Genomic DNA, 17,777 nt, shown 5'->3' with positions numbered 1-17,777 from the left:
AATCCCAGCACTTTGGGAGGCCGAGGTGGGCAGATCACAAGGTCACGAGTTCGAGACCAGTTTGGCCAATATGGCGAAACCCCATCTCTACTAAAAATACAAAAATTAGCTGGGCACGGTGGCAGGTGCCTGTAATCCCAGCTACTCAGGAGGCTGAGGCAGAAGAATCACTTGAACCCGGGAGGCAGAGGTTGCACTGAGCCAAGATCGTGCCACTGCACTCCAGCTTGGGTGACACAGCGAGACTCCTTCTCAAAAAAAAAAAAAAAAAAAATGCCATGAAGGCAAGACGTGTTTTGCTTACCACTGTGATTCCAGCACAATTCTTCAATGGCAGGTATTCATGTACATATTAGTTGATAGAAGGAATTACAAAAATAATTACTGCCACTTAAGTTTGAAGAAAGCATTTGACTACTCTTGGCCATATGTTTAGCACCCATCATACAAAGTTGTGATTGATTCGAGTCCCCTAGAATTACAGGTTCTTTAGAATTTTGTCTTCATAGTATCTGACTGTAGATAACCACAGTGAACTTGTGTAGCTCTATCTCCATGGTACTGATCAAGAGCTTGAAGGGAAGGGGTTGACACCAGAGACAAATCAGAATGAAGAAAGGCAATCTGAACTACATACCCTTGAAATCTAAACTACTTACACTTCTTTCACCCAGCTTTTTTCCAGGAGGGCAACCAAGGAATAAATCTATTTTCCTCACCTTGTTCTTCTGTCTCTGCTGCTGTGGCACCTTCTTGTTCCATAGCTTGTGAAATTTCTGCAAAAGAAGAATGAATTCCAACATACTTGTGTTTATTACTCAAGTCAGAGATGTCAGACACCCCCCAAGATAAGCTTAGTCATGCCATATTTAATTTTCTGGCCAGTTGAAAACATGGCAACCACTGGCTCAGCTAGAAGACAGAGTGCACTAGTATAATGAGCACTAATTCAAAGCTTGAGGGTGAGGGTCCCAGGCTCATTTCTCCTTGGAGAGCCTCGCACAAGTTATTAAAATGAAGGGTAGGTTGGGCGTGGTGGTTCACGCCTGTAATCCCAGCACTTTGGGAGGCTGAGGCGGGCAGATCACCAGAGGTCAGAGGTTCGAGACCAGCCTGACCAATATGATGAAACCCCATCTCTACTAAAAAATACAAAAATTAGCCAGGCATGGTGGCCCGTGCCTGTAATCCCAGCTACTCAGGAGGCTGAGGCAGGAGAATCACTTGAACCCGGGAGGCGGAGTTTGCAGTAAGCTGAGATCATGCCACTGCACTCCAAAAATAAAAATAAAAAATAAGAATACAAAAATTAAATGAGGGGTAAAACCTACAGTTAAGAATTAAGGATCTTAGGATCTTAGAGCCAGATGTTGTGGTACATGCCTGTAGTCCCAGCTACTTGGGAGGCTGAGGCAGGAGAATCACTTGAGTCCAGCAGTTGGAGGCTGTAGTGCGCTACAGTCGTGCTTGTGGATAGCCACTGCGTTGTAGTCCCAGCGATACAGCGAAACTCTCTCTCTTAAAAAAAGAATTAAGGATTTGAATTAGACACAGGATTGAAATGTGAGTTGTCATAAACTACTTGTAAGATCTTCATCAAGTTACTGAAGTTACATGTTTCTGTATGTTCATCTACAAAAGCAAAGAAATTGTTCCTATGTTGCTGAGTTGCTGTGGAGATGATTTAGTAGAGTAATAACACAGCCTCTGGCATACAGTAGCTACCACTGACTGAGAATAACCACTATATATATTTATCAGGAAATAGTTACCATGTGAGGCTAAATACAAATTCATCTTAGGATATATGAGAATAGATTTGCCATTTTAAAGAATAATCATTAGGGTGGTCTTTGTCTTGTCAATTAGAGAAAAATTATAGATTTTTAAAAATCACAAACAGAATAAAAACCATTTAAGGATTTTTAAGCATGGGAGTAAAGTTACAGGTGTAAATTTTTAGATCGCCTTGGTTATTGTATGAAAAATTGATTGTATGTAAAAGTGGATTGTGTTTGAGATGCAAATGAAATGCCTTTAAATACAGCAGATGGGAAGAACTGTGTAAAAATGGGTCATATATTACAGGTAGAGACCATATGATCTTCTGATTTGCTAGATATAAGGTGGAGAAAATAAATATTAAAAAAATACAGCTACTCAGGAAGTCGAGGCACGAGAACTGCTTAAACCTGGGAGGTGGAGGTTGCAGTGAGCTAAGATTGCGTGACTGCACTCCATCCTGGGAGACAGAGTGAGACTCCATCTCAAAACTAAACAAACAAACAAAAAGACTAAGCTTTTGGTGTAAATGACCAGGCATACAGTGATGCTATTTACCGATACGGAAAACAGTGAAGGCAGGTATCAAATGAATGCTCCACCCAGCAGAAAACATGCCCTTCTCAACTGCAAATAGACCTTCTCCAAGATAAATATATCAGGCATAAAACATGTTTCAAGTTGATGTGCCTTGAAATTATACAAAGTATGCTCTCTTAACGCAATGAAATAAGATTAGAGATCAGTCAGAAAATTTGAAAATTTCCAAATATATGGAAGTGAAGCCACACGATCCTCAGTAGGTCAAAGGGGAAACAAAAGGGAATTAAATACTTTGAAATGAGTGGAAACAAAACAGCAATATTTACAGCGTATAGGTAGAGCCGTGCATAAAGGAAAATTTATAGCCATAAATGCCTAAGAAAGATCTGAAATATAATATAACTTCCCACCTTAAAGTAGGAAAGAACCCCCTTTGGGATTAGTGAGTAGCAAACTAACCCCAAAACGGGCAGAGAAAGGGAACAAAGAACAGAAGTAAACAAAATACAGGATGGAAATACAATAGAGAAAATAAACCTAGCAGTTTGTTCTTTGAGAAGAACAAAATTGACAAACCTTTAGCCAGACCAAGAAAGAAAAGAGACGGCTAAAATTACTGGAGTCAGGAATGAAAGAGGGTCACAGCTAACAACCTTAAAGAAATGAAAAGGCTTTTGGCTGGACACGGTGGCTCACGCCTGTAATCCCAGCACTTTGGGAGGCTGAGGTGGGCGGATCACGAGGTCAGGAGATCAAGACCACCCTGGCTAACACAGTGAAACCCCGTTTCTACTGAAAATACAAAAAATTAGCCGGGCGTGGTGGCGGGCACCTGTAGTCCCAGCTACTCAGGAGGCTGAGGTAGGAGAATGGTGTGAACCCGGGAGGCGGAGGTTGCAGTAAGCTGAGATCGCACCACTGCACTCCAGCCTGGCTGACAGAGCGAGACTCCGTCTCAAAACAAAAACGTTATGTTAAATGAAGAAAGCCAGTCACACAATACAATAAAATGTCTGGTTTCATTTATATGGAAAGTCCAGAAAAGGCAAAATTCACAGACACAAAGTGGGTGACTGGTTTCCAGGGGCTGGGTATGGGGGAATGATAGCTAATAGGTATGTGGTTTTCTGGGGTGATGAAAATTTCCTGAAATTAGATAGCAGTGATGGTTACACAGTTTTGTTAATACAATAAAATACTGAATTGTATTAAGATGAATTTTATGATACGTGAATTTTCTCTCAACTTTAAAAAAGCAAGGAAAGTATATGAAGAGATTACAGACCAGTTCACTCAAACACAAATGCCAAATTCGAAGTGACTTATCAGCAAACTGTATCAGAAGTGTATCAAAGGTATGTAATAGTGCTTATGTCACAGATACTCCAGGAAAGCAACAGCAGTTTAACACTTGAAAGAAGTCTGTAAGTGTCATTCATTACAGCAACAGGTTCTGGGAAAATAAATCGTAAGATCTTTCCAAATTATGCAAAAATAAGAAGGCCAATTTTCTCCCCCTTGCTGTCTCTGCTGAAGGATTTTTTTTGGGGGGGGGGGGTTATAGAAATGTCCTAAGACTGGACTATGGTGATAGTTTCATGTTTATACATTTTTGAATTGTATTCTCAAGATTTTATGATATGTAAACCTGCATCGAGTTATCTGGGAAAAAAAAAAAAAAGGCCAGGCACGGTGGCTCATATCTGTAATATCTCAGCACTTTGGGAGGCCAAGGCAGGAGGATCACGAGTGAGGAGTTCTAAAGCAGCCTGGCCAACATGGTGAAACCCCGTCTCTACTAAAAATACAAAAAATTAGCCAGGCGTGGTGTCTGGCGCCTGTAGTCCCAGCTACTCGGGAGGCTGAGGCGGTAGAATAGCGTGAACCCGGGAGGCAGAGCTTGCAGTGAGCCGAGATCACGCCACTGCACTCCAGCCTGGGCAACAGAGCAAGACTCTGTCTCAAAAAAGAAAAAAAAAAAAAAAGCAAGCAGCTGCTATGTCTTGAGCATAATACATTCAATCTATTAGACTAAATAGATTCGCCACGTAAGAGATGAAAGAATCTGAAGTTACATAGAATTTATAAGATCTAGGCTGGGTGTGGTGGCTCATGCCTGTAATCCTAGCACTTTGGGAGGCCGAGGTGGGTGGATCACCTGAGGTCAGGAGTACTAGGCCAGCCTGACCAATATGGTAAAACCCCATCTCTACCAAAAATACAAAAATTAGCCAGGCGCGGTGGCATGTGTCTATAATCCCAGCTACTTGGGAGGCTGAGACAGGAGAATCGCTTGAACCTGGGAGGCAGAGGTTGCAGTGAACCAATATCAAGCCATTGCACTCCAGCCTGAGTGACGGAGCGAGACTCTAAGGGGGGAAAGAAAAAAAAATAGGAAAAGAAAAAAAGATCTAACACAAAGACGACATCTCAGTCTGGAAAGAAAGAAAAAAATCAGGCTGTTGCTGATCTTCCTTGGGCAAATCTGTCTCTCTGGGCTTTGGAATCATCATATGAACGATGCTGACTTCGGATGGATGTATCTTATTGTCTTCTCTAGAGTTTTGTAACAGATTTACAGAAATAAATTTCACAAATCATACAATTCACCCATTGAAAGTGTGCAATCATGACAGAATATTCAGATTGTAACCGTCACTACAATTTTAGAACGTTTTAATCACCCTCAAAGAGAAAAACCCTGCCCTCTTAGTCCTCACCCTCTGTTTCCCCATTCGCCCCAGCCCTAGGCAACCACTAATCTGCTTCTAGTATTTAAATGGATTTTCCAATTCTAGACATTTTATATGAATGGAATCATTCAATATATAGCCTTTTGTGAGGGATTTCCTTCACTTAGCCTACTGTCTTCAAGGTCCATCCATCTTGCAGCATACATTAGTGTTTATATATATATATATATATATTTTTTTTTTTAGACACAATCTCATTTTATCACCCGGGCTGAAGTGCAGTGGCACAATCATGGCTCAATGCAGCCTCAACCCCCTGGACTCAAGCAATCCTCCTGCCTCAGCCTCCCAAGTAGCTGGGACCATACGTGCGCACTCCCACACTCAGCTAATTTTATTTTTTTTTGGTAGACGTGGGGTCTTGCTACATTGCCCAGGTTGGTCTCAAACTCCTGAGTTCGAGCAATCTGCCTGCCTCAGCCTCCCAAAGTGCTGGGATTACAGGTATGAGTCACCGTGTCCAGCCACATCATTCCTTTTTATGCCAAATAATATACTATTGTATACGTATACCGCATTTGATTCTATAGCTCGATAAAAAACAACTGCATTTATTGGGTTGGCTTAGTTTCAAGGGACACTTTTTTTTTTTCTCTTGAGATGGAGTTAAGCTCTTGTGTCCCAGGCTGGAGTGCAGTGGCTCACCACGATCTCTACACCTCCTGGGTTCAAGTGATTCCCTGCCTCAGCCTCTTGAGTAGCTAGGATTACGGGCACGTGCCACCATGCCTGGCTAGCTTTTTTTTTTCTGTATTTTTAGTAGAGATGGGGTTTCTCCATGTTGGTCAGACTGGTCTCGAACTCCCAACCTCAGGTGATCCACCCACCTCGGCCTCCCAAAGTGCTGGGATTATAGGCATGAGCCACCGCTCCCAGCCTTTGAGGGACATCTTTCCATACCCAGCCAATTAGGAGCAACGACGAAGGCCTGTGATCCCCTATGATGTAAGCTCCTTGAGGGTAGAGTGTCTCTGATGGCCTTCATCTTTGTACATGGATAACACCTGCAGTCAGGTCTTTCTGGCACAAGCCCACCTTGCCTCAATTTAACCATGTGAGATTTTGGTGTGCCATCGCGCTTCTGGGTATCACTGGACAACTAACGACAGTCAGTACCACATAGGATTGAGAAGCGAGAGCTCAAGTACTGGCACAGTGCGTGATCCACGTGGTCTCGAGAAGTGGTAGTTCTGTGTCCAGGAGCAGCTCAGAGGGATCTCCTAACGTGGCTGATGGCAAGACCCCCGGCTTTTGTCAGGTTTGTTTCAGTCCTACTATCAAGGTTAGTCTGTGTGTTTATTTTATGCTCTAAGCCACCACTCACTAACTTATAAAACCTCTGAGATGCAGTTTTATCACATGAAGGATAACACGTCACACTCACCTGGTGAAGCCTAGATTGACAAACTGTGAGCAATGTAGAACCTTTGGGACTCAGAGCCTCTGACTCAGATGCCAGTTACTCAGATGTTAGCTTTGAAGAGCTCTTTCCCACCCACAGCCTGAGCAAAGCTCCATCAAAATGAGGTTGGTTTCAACCCCTTCCAAACCAGGTTAGGTTTCACGGTCAACAGTGGCTGCTGGGAGCTGAGCAAGATGATGGTGGCGCAGGTAGCAGCGGAGAATTCATGGTGTCTACGCAGCCTGCCTTTCTCCTTGTGTGTTTTGCCTTCCCTGGTGTCATCTTAGTTTTTTGGTTTATCTTTCCTGTCCCACAACATGTGAATTTCACGAACACGTGTGCTTCGGCCAATGATGTATTGTAAATATGCAGAGCAGTGGCTGGCACGAGGTCAGTGCTCAAATGTTTGGGGAATTGTATTGAATCTGGTTTCATGCTATCTGGTTCTTTCCACCAAAGCCTCCCAACTGGGTTATTGGGAGGAGCTTGTCATAGTAGGGTCATAAGGTTACCCAAACTGAAGACGGGAAGTCCTCAAGTTATAACAAAGCCTGAAGACCACAGAACTTTTTTTTTTTTTTTTTTTGGATGGAGTCTTGTTCTGTCACCCAGGCTGGAGTGCAGTGGTGTGATCTCAGCTCACTGCAACCTCTGCCTCCCGGGTCCAAGTGATTCTCCTGCCTCCACCTCCCAAGTAGCTGGGAATACAGGCACCCACCACCACGTCTGGCTATTTTTTTGTATTTTTAGTAGAGATGAGGTTTCACCATGTTGGCCAGGCTGGTCTTGAACTCCTGACCTCAGGTGATCCACCCACCTTGGCCTCCCAAACTTCTGGGATTACAGGAGTGAGCCACTGGGCCTGGCCCCAGGCCACAGAACTCTTTAACTTGGAAAGAGAAAGACCAGAATTACCAGATCCTCAGAACCCATCCAGTCAGCTAATGGTAGGGTAGTTAGACTAGAAAGAACACTGGACTATCAGAAGTCATGGTCGTAACACCTAGAGATGCAGACTGGCTGCCACATGTCTTTAAGCACATCCTATTTCCCCCAGCTCCACCCTACTAACCTGGCACTTCTTCCTTGCTTGATCCTTGGTCAGTCGTTGTTGCTTCAAGATCTTCTGGTGAATGTCCTGCAAGACAAAGAAAAAGGGAGATTGGCCTCAACGAAGTCACTGTAATTACCCAAGCCAACGATAAGAATGTCCTGTGCCCAGATTATGGAGGGGAACCAAGACAACCCTCAGGATCTCAGTTTATTCCATGATTGGCCTATAACGGAGACAACAGAGTCAGACTTTCCTGAGCCAGAAGAAGCACAATGAAGAAACAGAGGTTTACAAAGAATTCTCTGGCCCCCGTTTTGCTGGATGGCCTTGGGTAAGTCACACAATGAGGTTAATTATGGTGATTAAGCTTCTTTTCAGGAGTCCTCCTCAAGACCTGTCTTGAACTCCAGACCCAGTTAGTCAATGACTCACTAGGTGCCTATGAATTACCCAAATACAAGTGCCTTCAACTTACAAGGTCCAAACTTGACTACCCATCCCCCAATCTACTTTTCGCAAAACATCTCTTCCATGGGGTGAGGTGATGGAACACCATCCACCCAGTTTATCATGCCAGAAACTTGGGTATCACCCATGACACTGTGTTCTCTCTCTCTGCATTTAGTTCTTAAAAACTGTCTTGTGGCCGGGCGCGGTGGCTCACGCCTGTAATCTCAGCACTTTGGGAGGGTGAGGCGGGCGGATCGCGAGGTCAGGAGATCGAGACCATCCTGGCTAACACGGTGAAACCCTGTCTCTACTAAACATACAAAAAATTAGCCGGGCGTGGTGGCGGGCGCCTGTAGTCCCAGCTACTTGGGAGGCTGAGGCAGGAGAATGGCGTGAACCCGGGAGGCGGAGCTTGCAGTGAGCCGAGATCGCACCACTTGAACTGCTGACCTCAGGTGATCTGCCCACCTCAGCCTCCCAAAGTCCTGGGACCACAGTCATGAGTCACTGCGTCCAGCCCACACCTGTATTTGTAGGGCTAATTCAGGGGCTCAGTGAAGGGATTTGTTTTCTGTCTACAGTTGGAGAGATCCTCTAGATAAAAAAGAACTGCTATTTTCTAAATGACCTTTCTCCTACATACCCTAAAATAATCACAGAATCTGATCCGAATTCTTGCTGCACTATGGACACCAATAGTCTAAGGAAGTCCAAGCCTTAGATGAGCACCTAGAACCTCAGTCCTTCATCCCATGGCCAAGCACGAGACTCGCACCGAACAACTACCAATGTTATCAGCCAATGAGGTTCTTAGCCACTTTCTATGCATTACATTATTGAACTTTTGCAATGGCACACACAGTATCACATTTCCTGTTCCAAGATGTGGGATCCAAGGGTCAGAACAGAAGGAGACATTCCCAAAGTCTCACAGCCGACCCGTGGTAGCACCGGAGCTCAAGCTTAGCACTTACAACTCGAATCCTATTAACTTCAGTGAAGTCCGTGTGGGTGGAGCTGTTGTCTACCCATTTCTCCCTCCTCCATTATTTTACAGGCTAGAGACTACACTAATTTCCAGCCAGTGACGATGACCAATGAGATCCTTCTCACAGCTCAGACTCACACTGCAGAGGTGGACCCGGTTACTGAACAATGATTCTTCCCTGTTCCCATGAGAACCTGAAATCATCTCCCCTGCCCTAGACTTGCCCCGCGTCTCGCTTACTTTTCATGTCATCCCGTGCCTTCTCCGAGAGGGTTCGCAGGTTCATATTTTCAAAGATGCCAATGGACGTAGCCCAGGCGAGCGATGCTCCATAATACTCATGCAGGAGGAGCGCCAGGCATTCCACGCTGGCATTCTCAATTTCAAACCGTGGAATAGAGCATGTGGTCGATTCTGAAGATTTCTTCTTTAGTAATTCCTTGAATGTCTGAAATTCTTCCTTGTCTAGCTCATAGAGACACCATTGCAGCCCGTAGCTGGAAAAAGTGAGCGATTTGTCTCCTTCCATCTTGACACAAGGCTGAGAACTCAGGTTTTTGGGGAAAAGTGGATTCTTTGGTAATATGGAGCAAGTAGGACCTGTGGAAAGAGTGACAAGACTCAAAAGAGGATCTTACAGCAAATTCTCAAGTTGATACAACTGATGTCAATCATCTCACTAGATGAGCAGCCTTCTCTTCTTCAACTCCTCATGGACGAAGCATCTTCCACAGCATCTGTTTCTCCTGTTACTGGAACATCAGTGCTGGGACATTTTGTTGTCTGTACCCTTAGTTCCCAAACAGCATCTTAGAATAAAATTGGACAGGCATGCCACAGATGCTCTTCGCTAGTATGTCATACTCAAAAACGCTGGCAATGGCTGGGTGCAGTGGCTCACGCTTGTAATCCCAGCACTTTGGGAGGCCAAGGCAAGTGGATCACTTGAGGTCAGGAGTTCGAGACCAGCCTGGCCAACATGGTGAATCTCCATCTGTATTAAAAATATAAAAAAATTAGCCAGGAGTGGTGGCACATGCCTGTAATCCCAGCTACTCAGGAGGCTGAGGCAGGAGAATCGCTCGAATCTGGAAGGCGAAGGTTACAGTGAGCTGAGACTGCGCCACTGCACTCCAGCCTGGACAAGAGTGAAACTCCATCTCAAAAAACAAACAAAAAACCACTGGCAAATAGATTCCTACCAGTTACTAATAACCAGTCACAGCGTTCTTAGATCAGTTGATTTCTGTTACACCTGTTAACATCAGGTTCCATAAACATAGTAAACAGTTTTGGTGTAAAAATAAACTGATAAATACTTGAAAGTCATATCTGATAAGGGATTTTTATCTAGATAATATACACGCACTAATAGGGAGACAATCCAATTTAATATGGGCAAAGGGTCTGAGTATCCATTTCTCCAAAGAAGCTACACAAATGGCTAATTAGCACATGAAAAGATTAATGTCATAAGTCACCATCAGGACCAATTCCATCCCTACCTGCTAACTCATTTTATAGGTGCACGTCCAGGACCTCTGCTATGAATTACCTCTCCAAGTTGTCTAGAAGCCTGGTCTATGATGACATCAAAATGTAGCAGTTGTTATAAGGCCCCAGGAATAATTCCTAAATCTCTCAAATTTCCTTTTTTTGTTTTCATTATAAGAGCTCTATAAACAGTGACAGCCAGTACTGGTTGGCCAGTTTGAGCAAATCTTGTTTTCCCCCACCATTACTTTGTGATAGACAACAAAGCAATCGAAGGAATACCACGTAATAAAACATTTTAAAGACTTGGGTAGACAGCAGCTTGTCATTTTCTGAGGGGTGGTATTGGTGTGAGGTCACCCTTGCTTGACATCTGTGCATTTATAGTTTTTGAGCTAAACTTGCAGATACACAGTAAGGTCCTGTCATGTCACCTCCCTGGAACTGGAAGCATCCCACCGAGGTAAAAATCAGCCTGCAGGGGGCAGGTTCTGTTAACACTGATTTTTTGCTCTTCCTGCTTAGACGGGGCACCTGCTTTATACTCCCTTGATCTGCAGGGACAAACTTGTCCCCAGTAGTTAGCCCCTGTCTTTCCTTCTGCCTACTATTCTTTCCATGGGAAAGTTTTAAGATGGGCTTGCTGAGATTACTTCAATTAATTAGGAGAGTCAGAAGATAAATTATAAAATACACAGAAGAAAACATTTAAAGGATGATAGAGGTGGGAGACAAGAGCCTAGAGAGGTCAGGTAGCTAAAATCCATTTAATAAGCTCAAGTTTTTTTGTTTTTTTGTTTTTAAATGACTGAGTCTTGCTGTTGCCCAGGCAGGAGTGCAGTGGTGCAGTCACAGCTCACTGGAGCCTCGAACTCCTGGGCTGAAGCAATCTTCCCGCCTCAGCCTTCCTAGTAGCTGCAACCACAGGCTTGCTATCACTGCACCAGGCCCTTTTATTAATTTTTTTTTTAAAGTACAGACAAGGTCTCACTATGTTGCCCAGGCTGGTTTCAAACTCCTGGGCTCAAGTAATCCTCTTGCCCTGGCCTCCCAAAGTGTTGGGATTACAGGCATGAGCTACTGTACCCAGCCACATTTGATTATTATTATTTTTTCTTTTTGATGGAGTCTCGCTGTTTTCAGGCTGGAGTGCAGTGGCGTGATCTCTACTCGCTGCAACCTCTGCTTCCCAGGTTCAATCAATTCTCCTGCCTCAGCCTCCCAAGTAGCTGGGATTACAGGCATGCACCACCATGCCTGGCTAATTTTTGTGTTTTTAGTAGAGACAGGGTTTCACCATGTTGGCCAGGATGGTCTCGATCTCTTGACCTCATGATCCACCTGCCTCGGCCACACCCGACCAAGTTTGAATATTTCTAACCCTGTTCTGATTTAGTAATTTAATATGCTTTACAAGATGAGGTGGCCGGGTGCGGTGGCTCATGCCTGTAATCCCAGCACTTTGGGAGGCCAAGGTGGGCGGATCACAAGGTCAGGAGATTGAGACCATCCTGGCTAACACAGTGAAACTCCGTCTCTACTAAAAATACAAAAAATTAGCTGGGCATGGTGGCAGGCGCCTGTAGTGCCAGCTACTAGGGAGGCTGAGGCAGGAGAACGGCGTGAACCCGGGAGTCGTTCACCCAGCCTGGGTGACAGAGTGAGACTCCATCTCAAAAAAACAAAAAACAAAAAAAAAACATGAGGTGATATACATGGCTACACATTTTCCCCTGGGACACAGGAAACATGTTATCACAAATACCCTCTTTATGGGAAGGGCCTCTGAAAAGAGGGGCGAGGTAGCAGTCCCTGGACGATTGTCATTGAAGAGTGGAGAGGTGGCAGTCCCTGGACAACTGTCATGGAAAAGAGTGGAGAGGTGGCAGTCCCTGCACAACTGTCATTGGAAAGAGTGGAGAGGTGGCCGTCCCTGCACAACTGTCATGGAAAAGAGTGGAGAGGTGGCAGTCCCTGCACAACTGTCATGGAAAAGAGTGGAGAGGTGGCAGTCCCTGCACAACTGTCATTGGAAAGAGTGGAGAGGTGGCAGTCGCTGGACAACTGTCATGGAAAAGAGTGGAGAGGTGGCAGTCCCTGCACAACTGTCATTGGAAAGAGTGGAGAGGTGGCAGTCCCTGCACAACCGTCATGGGTTGACCACCTCCCTGGAGAAGCTAATAGGCTTTTTCCTGCATTCCTTCATTTTCTTTCTACCCCGGGGAGTGTTCTGCTACAACAGATTGCTAATAACATTGCAGCAGGCAGCAGCTAGGGCAGGGGATTAGATCCATGTGTCATGGTACCAAGGCTGAGGGTCAGTTTCCTCATAGGTAACTCAACTCTAAGAGGCTGTTGACTCCCGTGGTGATGCTCAGAGCAGAGAGACAGCTCCAAGTTCAAGTCCTGCAACCTTCATGATACATCCCCATGGAAAGTAACTGAACATCTAAGGCTGGGCTCTCCTCTGGAAGCTGGAAATCAGAGTACTTACCTCTTCAAGGGTTACCGTGGGGTTTCAGTGATGCAACAAGAGAGGCGGTCGGAAGGGATGGCACAGAGCATGCATGGGAACCCTGAACACCACCTGCTCTAAAGCTACCTGCCAGACCGAGACGTCCTGAGCAGAAGAGTATGTTACAGTACACAAGCGTTCAGGCTTAAGACGCTACTGCTGAGGCGGGCAGATCACCTGAGGCCAGGAGTTCGAGACCAGCCTGGCTAACATGGTGAAACCCCATTTCTACTAAAAATACAAAAAATTAGCCAGGCATGGTGGCGTGCACCTGTAACCCCAGCTACTCAGGAGACTGAGGCAGGAGAATCACTTGAACCCGGGAGGCAGAGGTTGTAGTGAGCCAAGAGTATGGCATTGCACTCCAGCTTGGGCAACAAGAGCAAAACTCTCTCTCTCTCTCAAAAAAAAAAAAAAGATTTAGTAGGATCTCAATTATGTGGATTCTAAAACAATCAAATTCATAGCAGCAGAGAGTAGAATGGTGGTTGCCAGAGACTGGGGGATAAAATGGGGAAAAAGGAAATGCTGATGAAAAGGTACAAACAAGTTTCAGTTAGATCAGAGAAATGAGTTTTAGGGATCCCCTGAACAGCATGGTGCCTAGAGTTAATAATGATGTATTTAACCTGCCATGGAATTCAAGAAAAGATGTATTATTAATATATGCTCCAAAATTGCTAAAAGTAGATTTTAAACATTCTCACCACAAAAAATAACTAAGGTGATAGACATGTTAGCTTTTTCCTGCAATATATACATATATCAAAACATCGCATTGTACCCTGCAAATATATACAATTATTGTCAATTAAAAATAAAAGTGGATTTAGGATTGCTTCAATTTGTGAATCTGCAGGTGAGGCTATATATACACACACACACACACACACACACAAACATATATATTTTGAGATGAAGTCTTACATTGTCACCCGGGCTGGAGTACAGCGGCACAATCTCAACTCACTGCAACCTCCGCCTCCTGTGTTCAAGCAATTCTCCTTCCTCAACCTCCCGAGTAGCTAGGATTACAGGCACCTGTCACCATGCCCGGCTAATTTTTTGTGTTTTTAGTAGAGACGGGGTTTCACTGGGTTGGCCAGGCTGGTCTCGAACTCCTGACCTTGTGACCTGCCCACCTCGGCCTCCCAAAGTGCTGGGATTACAGGCGTGAGCCACCGCGTCCGGCCTCATATATATTTTTAGAGACAGGGTCTCACTCTGTCGCCCAGGCTGGAGTGTGGTGACTATCATAGCTTGCCATGGCCTTGAACTCCTGGGCTCAAGTGATCTTCCTGCCGCAGACTCCCAAAGTAGCTGGGACTACAGGCGCACACCATCACACCTGGTTTCTTATATTTTTATAATTTTAGAATGTCTGAAATTCAGGACTGAGATAAGATAAATCTAACCCAATCTTTGGAATTCCTACTTAATTTCATTAAAAGAGGCAAGGTTTTCATTAACCTACCTATCCTCTAGGAAAAGATGTTTTTTGTGTGTGTGCTACCATGGTTGTTTTGATTATTTTGATTATGATAAAGCCATTTGTAACAGTAGATAGTACTTCCTGCTCCCTACCTCGAACATTCAGAGAATAAAAAAAATAGCTTCAATGGATATATAAATAGTATCAACAGAAACACTTTACAAACTAGGACTAGCTATCCTTCAAATTAATTTTTTTTTTTTTTTGAGATAAGTGTCGCTCTGTCACCCAGGCTGGAGTGCAGTGGTGCAATCTCAGCTCACTGCAACTGCTGCCTTCTGGGCTCTGATCCTCCTGCCTCAGCCTCCCAAGGAGCTGGAATTACAGGTGCCCGCCACCCCACCCAGCTAATTTTTTGGCATTTTAACCAAAATTTTTGGTATTTTGGTATTTTTGGTAGAGATGGGGTTTTACCATGTTGGCTAGGCTGGTCTCGAACTCCTGTCCTCAAGTAATCTGCACCACCTTGGCCTCCCAGAGTGCTGGGATTACAGGCATGAGTCACCATGCCCAGCTGCCTTTTAAACTTTTACAGAACTTATACCAATTCTTCTCAAACTATTCCGAGAATTGAAGGGGAGAGAATTCTTCCTCATTCTGTGAACAAAGCATTGTCCTGATACCAAAACCAGACAAGGACACACAAAAAAGAAAACTACAGGCCAATATCTCTCATGAACATAGATGCAAAAATCTTCGACAAAATTCTAGCTAACCAAATCTAAGAATACATCAAAAAGGTCATTCCCCATGATCAAGTGGGATTCATCTCAGGGTTGCAAGGGTGGTTCATCAGCAGACTGAAGGACAAAAACCACATGATCATCAAGACATGTAGAAAAAGCATTTGATAAAATTCAACATTTACAAGGAAAAAAACAACCCCATCAAAAAGTGGGCAAAGGATATGAACAGACACTTCTCAAAAGAAGATATTCAGGTAGCCAACAGACACATGAAAAAATGCTCATCATCACTGGCCATCAGAGAAATGCAAATCAAAACCACCATGAGATATCATCCCACACCAGTTAGAATGGCGATCATTAAAAAGTCAGGAAACAACAGGTGCTGGACAGGATGTGGAGAAATAGGAACACTTTTAAACTGTTGGTAGGACTGTAAACTAGTTCAACCATTGTGGAAGTCGGTGTGGCGTTTCCTCAAGGATCTAGAACTAGAAATACCATTTGACCCAGCAATCACATTATTGGGTATATACCTAAAGGATTATAAATCATGTTGCTATAAAGACACATGCACACGTATGTTTATTGCGGCACTATTCACAATAGCAAAGACTTGGAACCAACCCAAATGTCCATAAATGATAGACTGGATTAAGAAAATGTGGCACATATACACCATGGAATACTATGCAGCCATAAAAAAGGATGAGTTCATGTCCTTTGTAGGGACATGGATGAAGCTGGAAACCATCATTCTGAGCAAACTATCGCCAAGGACAAAAAACCAAACACTGCATGTTCTCACTCATAGGTGAGAATTGAACAATGAGAACACATGGACACAGGAAGGGGAACATCACACACCAGGGCCTGTCGTGGGGTGGGGGAGGGAGCATTAGGAGATATACCTAATGTAAATGACGAGTTAATGGGTGCAGCACACCAACATGGCACATGTATACATATGTAACAAACCTGCACATTGTGCACATGTACCCTAGAACTTAAAGTATATAAAAAAAAGATGAAGAAAAAAAGATTCAACATCCCCTTATGATAAAACACAGAAGAAACATAACTCAGAACAATAAAGGCCATATATGACAAACCCACAGCTAGCATTCTACTGAATGTGGAAAAGAAGAAAGCCGTTCCTCTAAGAACTGGCACACAGGGTGCCCACTTCCGTCACTCCTCTTTAATACAGTACTGGAAGTCTCAGCCAGAGCAATAAGGGAAGAAAAAGAAAGTGGATCAAAATTGGAGAAGTCAAATTGTTCTTGTTTGCAGGCAATATAATCTTGCATTTAGAGAAGCCTACAGACTCCACCAAAGGATGGAGAACTGATAAATGAATTCAGTAAAGTTGTGGAATCAACATACAAAAATGTTGATTTTTGGATAAATTTTTCAGTATGATGCAAGTTTTTGTATAATAAGTGAACTCAGTATGATGCAAAAATCAACATAAAAACAGTAGCATTTCTAAACACCAATAATGAACTAGCTGAAAAAGAAAGCAATGTCCTTTATAATAGCTACAAAAAAGTACCTAGAAATAAATTTAACTAAGGAGGTAAGAAATATCTATAGTTAAAAACCACAGAATACTGAAAAAAATTGAAGAGGATAGATAAAAATGGAGAGATCTAATGCTCATGGATTAGAAGAATGTTGTTAAAATGGCCATCCTACCCAAAGCAATCTACAGATTCAATGCAATCCCTATCAAAACACCAACAACATTCTTCACAGAAATAGAAAAACAATCCTAAGATTTGTATAGGACCACAAAAGATCCCAAATAGCCCAAACAATTCTGAGCAAAAATAACAAAGCTGGAGACGTATTACCTGACTTCACAAAGCTATAGTAACCAAAACAGCATGGCACTGTCATGAAAACAGACATAGACCAACAGAACAGATAATTCAGAAATCCATATATTTATAGCCAACTCTTTTTTAATGTATTGCTTATGACTTGTTAGAATATTTTAAGATTTTCTTTTTTTTTGAGACAGAGTCTTGTTCTGTTGCCCAGGCTGGAGGTGCAGTGGCGCAATCTTGGCTCACTGCAAGCTCTGCCTCCCAGGTTCACGCCATTCTCCTGCCTCAGCCTCCTGAGTAGCTGGGACTACAGGCGCCCGCCACCACGCCCGGCTAATTTTTTTGTATTTTTTTTTTTTTTAGTAGAGACGGGGTTTCACTGTATTAGCCAGGATGGTCTCGATCTCCTGACCTCGTGATCCACCCGTCTCGGCCTCCCAAAGTGCTGGGATTACAGGCGTGAGCCACCGCGCCCAGCCAAGATTTTTTAATACTTTAAGTTCTAGGGTAAATGTGCACAATGTATAGGTTTGTTACATATGTATACATATGCCATGTTGGTTTGCTGCATCCATTAACTCATCATTTCCATTAGATATTTCTCCTAATGCTATCCCTCCCCATCCCTGCACCCTATGACAGGCCCCAGTGTGTGATGTTCCCTGCCCTGTGTCCAAGTGTTCTTATAGTTCAATTCCCACCCAGGAGTGAGAACATGCGGTGTTTGGTTTTCCGTCCTTGCAATAGTTTACTCAGAATGATGGTTTCCAGCTTCATCCATGTCCC

General features: G+C 43.8%; 1 protein-coding gene across 1 annotated transcript in view; it reads right to left on the bottom strand.

Moving 5' to 3' along the window:
* The window catches only part of NLRP5 (NLR family pyrin domain containing 5), a gene marked incomplete at its 5' end in the record, with an annotated part of 51,349 nt that extends 39,060 nt beyond the window's left edge, over positions 1 to 12,289 (bottom strand). The window contains 6 exons of the mRNA XM_058425792.1: positions 518 to 572; positions 720 to 776; positions 1,409 to 1,518; positions 7,553 to 7,618; positions 9,213 to 9,572; positions 12,232 to 12,289. Coding sequence (XP_058281775.1) covers positions 518 to 572; positions 720 to 776; positions 1,409 to 1,518; positions 7,553 to 7,618; positions 9,213 to 9,572; positions 12,232 to 12,289 — 706 coding nt within the window. The remainder of the gene's footprint in view (positions 1 to 517; positions 573 to 719; positions 777 to 1,408; positions 1,519 to 7,552; positions 7,619 to 9,212; positions 9,573 to 12,231) is intronic.
* Positions 12,290 to 17,777: the final 5,488 nt, after the last annotated feature.

This window comes from Hylobates moloch, unplaced genomic scaffold (assembly GCF_009828535.3).
Source record: "Hylobates moloch isolate HMO894 unplaced genomic scaffold, HMol_V3 SCAFFOLD_12, whole genome shotgun sequence".
In the NCBI taxonomy this organism is placed as follows: domain Eukaryota; kingdom Metazoa; phylum Chordata; class Mammalia; order Primates; family Hylobatidae; genus Hylobates; species Hylobates moloch.
Note: the sequence above shows the minus strand (reverse complement) of the source record. Positions and strands in the feature narration are given on the sequence as shown.